The 3,564-nt window shown below is 39.4% G+C and overlaps 1 protein-coding gene across 2 annotated transcripts in view; it reads right to left on the bottom strand.

Moving 5' to 3' along the window:
• The window catches only part of PITPNM3 (PITPNM family member 3), a 299,986-nt gene that overhangs the window by 123,938 nt on the left and 172,484 nt on the right, over window positions 1-3,564 (bottom strand). For both annotated transcript variants that reach the window (XM_019511015.1, XM_019511016.1), the window contains one exon: window positions 2,668-2,903. In XM_019511015.1, coding sequence (XP_019366560.1) covers window positions 2,668-2,903 — 236 coding nt within the window. The remainder of the gene's footprint in view (window positions 1-2,667; window positions 2,904-3,564) is intronic.

The following is a 3,564-nucleotide window of genomic DNA, read 5'->3' as shown; positions in this document are numbered from 1 at the left end:
AGATGGATTCCCACCAGAAACCTCAGAAAGCTACTGGGTTTAATGACAATATGATCCAATAAATAATTTTTTTTTTTTTTTTTTACAGACCACATACAACATATTGCCCTCCTGAGAGGCAAGCAGGAATTAAATTTTCTTTGTGAAACATTAGTTTTTACATTTTTTAAAAAAGAATCTTTCAGTTCATTCTCTCTCTCAAATGACTGAGCTAGCACTGCTTAATATAACAAGAAATGTAATTTGCCTTCAAAACAGTGCCTCCAATAGTAACAAGACTTGATGGCTAGAAATGTAAAATGTCAAGTAGCATCCATGTACCCTAGCTCATGTCTATTTAAGTTAGCATAGAGAAGACTTGGTAGCATGTGTCCTAAAAATGATGCAAGTTTTTTACTGACATTGCATGAACAAAACTGGCTTAGAGGGAGCAAATCTTGTTTTCCTTAGAATTGCTGTTCATTCTTTCATGCTTTTCTCAGTGTGAACCAAAAAAGACACCCCATCAGTTTCATCATTGCTTACAGTCAACTTCACTGTTAGATTCTATCTTTAAATCCATTCCTCCCTTCAGAAGGGAAGGCTCTCTCTCCACTTCATTCAATACAAAAGTCCTGCCAACCTCTTTCTAATATTGTTCCCCTTGTGCTCTTGGCATGTCCCCATAGAGACGATAGGGAGACATGATATGAAATGGGTAAATTGCAGAAACTTCTGTAGCAATCATTTCCTGCTTTGTGCCATAGTCATCCCCTGAATCCTTTACAGCTGCGTCAATGGAAGCTTTGGGAGTTTGTTACTGTCACAGTGTTGAGTTCAATATGGGCCCAACAAGCATCTTTAATAATGAGAGTTTCTCTCCATTCTTCTCTATTAGCATCAGATCACTTCTAATCCCAGTCAAATAAAATGTACATTAGAAAAGAATACTCCTTTGCTTATGCTATTTTCCCCCCTAAGAATTAATCTACTTGGAAGATTTTCAGACCACTCCTTCTCTGGATTTAGTGCTAATGGAAGTAGCAGAGATCAAAAGCAAATCTTTTTTCTGCTGACATGTAAGTCATTTTTTGGCAGATTCCCACGGTGTTCTAAGGTTAACGTTATTGGTCTAAGTGCTGAGTTTCATGTTCACAATCAAGCATCAGAAGCCATTTAACGGTAGCTTCTTTGCTAAATATAGCAGAATTGACCCACCCAGGATGCACCCTCTGAGTGTAAATGCAGGTAACCTTCCAAGCACCGTATCCACTTACATCCTTTAGCAAATGCATCTGTCCGGATAGGAAATTTCAGCAGAGCTAATGGACCCCTGTTGCTACAGCAGCAATCAAATTCTGCTTTGTATGGCTTTTTGAAGCCTTCACCCCCTTCTCCCTTCTCCTCCTCTCACCCCCCACATCCAAAGTCAATATGGATTCTAAAAGCACCTTAGTATCACATTTAGGTCCTAGCTTTATTTTGCATTCTCACAAGGTATGATAAATGAACACTATACAATAGACTTTCAAGGCAACACAAAATGCTATTAGTAGGTGAATAGAGTCTAAATTCTTTTGCTTTTTTAGCCTCGTTAGAGATTATTTGCATTTAAGTCTACCCTAGCAATGAGGCAAATTACAAGCCATTAATATACATTTAAAGTTTCTCCCTGCCCATTCAAGCAGAATTCAGAAGTCAATCACAACTTTAGAGTAACCTTTAGACACACCTGTTTCTCACTATTCCTAAAATCAATAATTCTTAAGCTAATATATCAGATTTTCCTATACTGCCCATTGCTGCAATTATTCTACTCTTAAAGCAAGATAAATGACATGTACTATTATTTATAGAAGCAGCCACATTTAGAAAAAAGGATCATAAGCCATTATCCCGCCTGTTTTCTTTCCAATTCAGGGGGTCCTAGGAGTTTAAAGATGTATAATGTCTTCTTAAGTTTCAAAAAAAATAGGTGTATGATCATACTCTGGACAGAGATGCCGACTAAACTTATTTACTAATATTACCAACTGTGGGGGGAGACTTCTTCAGGGATTTAAAGGCACCAATCCTGTTGAAAGTCAATGATTTTTGTGCTCCCAAATGCTTTCAATGATTTTGAAAAATCCCTTTCCTACAACACATACAGGTTATCTGACAGATATGACGGATGCACAACAATTACGTGGACTTTTTGGGCATCCTTGACTGAGTATGTTGGATTCTGTCATTCTGGACTAAGCATGATGTAATCTCACAATCCATTTTAAACAGACGGCAACAACAACCCATGATTTACATCAGAAACCCGTGTCGCGCACACTGAGAAAAATTCCAGTCTAATCCCTGGAGGATGAACACGTCTCAGGTCTGGAAACTGGGGACATAAGATCATGGGCATTATCTCTTGCCATTCTGCAAAATGAATCTGTGCAGCCAGAACTGACAGTCTCCACCTCTGGAAGGCTCAGTACTTTACCACTCATGGAAAATCCAAGCAGCTCTCAGTGGCGATTGCAAGAAAAAAAAAACCATAGTATTCCTGAGGCATCCATGTACAAGAGGGCAAAAGTTAGTCACAAGTGGAGCAAGAGAGTTGGAGGATCTGTATGAATTTGTCTGATGAAAGCACTACTGACATGTAGAAACAGGGGAAGCCATGCATTAGAATGCAAATCAACTTACTTGGACACAAGAGAGAATGCCTCCGAACAAATAGCTGGGCAGGAGACGAGTCTGATTTGGATGTGGCCCAGAGCAGCAGGGAAATGGGCCCGCGTCACCTTCTCGAATACAGAACTGAAGGTGTTGATGTCTGCTGTCTTGCAGTTCTGGTCCCCTCCTCCTGTATCTAAGATGCTGCCCCCATGTAGGACAAGAATAAGGACGTGAGTTTTACAGTTCCTGGGCTGAGCTCCATCCTGAAGAAAGGAAACAGTCATTGGAACAGGCTTTGCAGAACAACATTAGTACATTTTGTGCCAACATCCGCAAGCAATTAGCTATATTCTTCCAGGCTCAGAGTGATCTTTTATGTAGTCGACTTCAAAAAAAAAATCAATTTTATTCAAGTATCTCCAAGTCAGATACAGCACACTCTGCTTTACCACAGCAGCTTTCATGCCTGAGGCTTAGCTATAGGTTTCAGATCCAAAGACAAAAATGAATGGTTTTACACACCACAAAAGCTATTGGTTGCATACTCAGAAGGAGAAGATGGCCAACATCTAGAAAAAGCCAAAGTAAGCGTATAGTTATCATGGACTACGCTAATCTCATTTTGCCAGATTTGTCAAAAAGTTTTAAAACCTGTGATCATTTCAGTTTAGGAGAAGAGAAGCACATTTTGCTGCCAATATACTGTACATCATAATTAGTTCATGCAGTTTTTTCACAACCTGTTGAGGCGACCATCCAGTATTTGAAATAACCATTTTTTTGTTACTCCCCCAAAATTTATTTAAAATAAATTAGTACATATTATGTAATAGTTTCATAGTTTCTAGGGTCGGAAGGGACCTGAGCAGATCATCTAGTCCGACCCCCTGCCATGGCAGGAAGAGCACTGGGGTCAAATTACCC

Source organism: Gavialis gangeticus, unplaced genomic scaffold, assembly GCF_001723915.1.
Source record: "Gavialis gangeticus isolate Ggan-Ray unplaced genomic scaffold, GavGan_comp1, whole genome shotgun sequence".
Taxonomy (NCBI): domain Eukaryota; kingdom Metazoa; phylum Chordata; order Crocodylia; family Gavialidae; genus Gavialis; species Gavialis gangeticus.
This window is presented reverse-complemented; position numbering and strand designations above follow the sequence as displayed.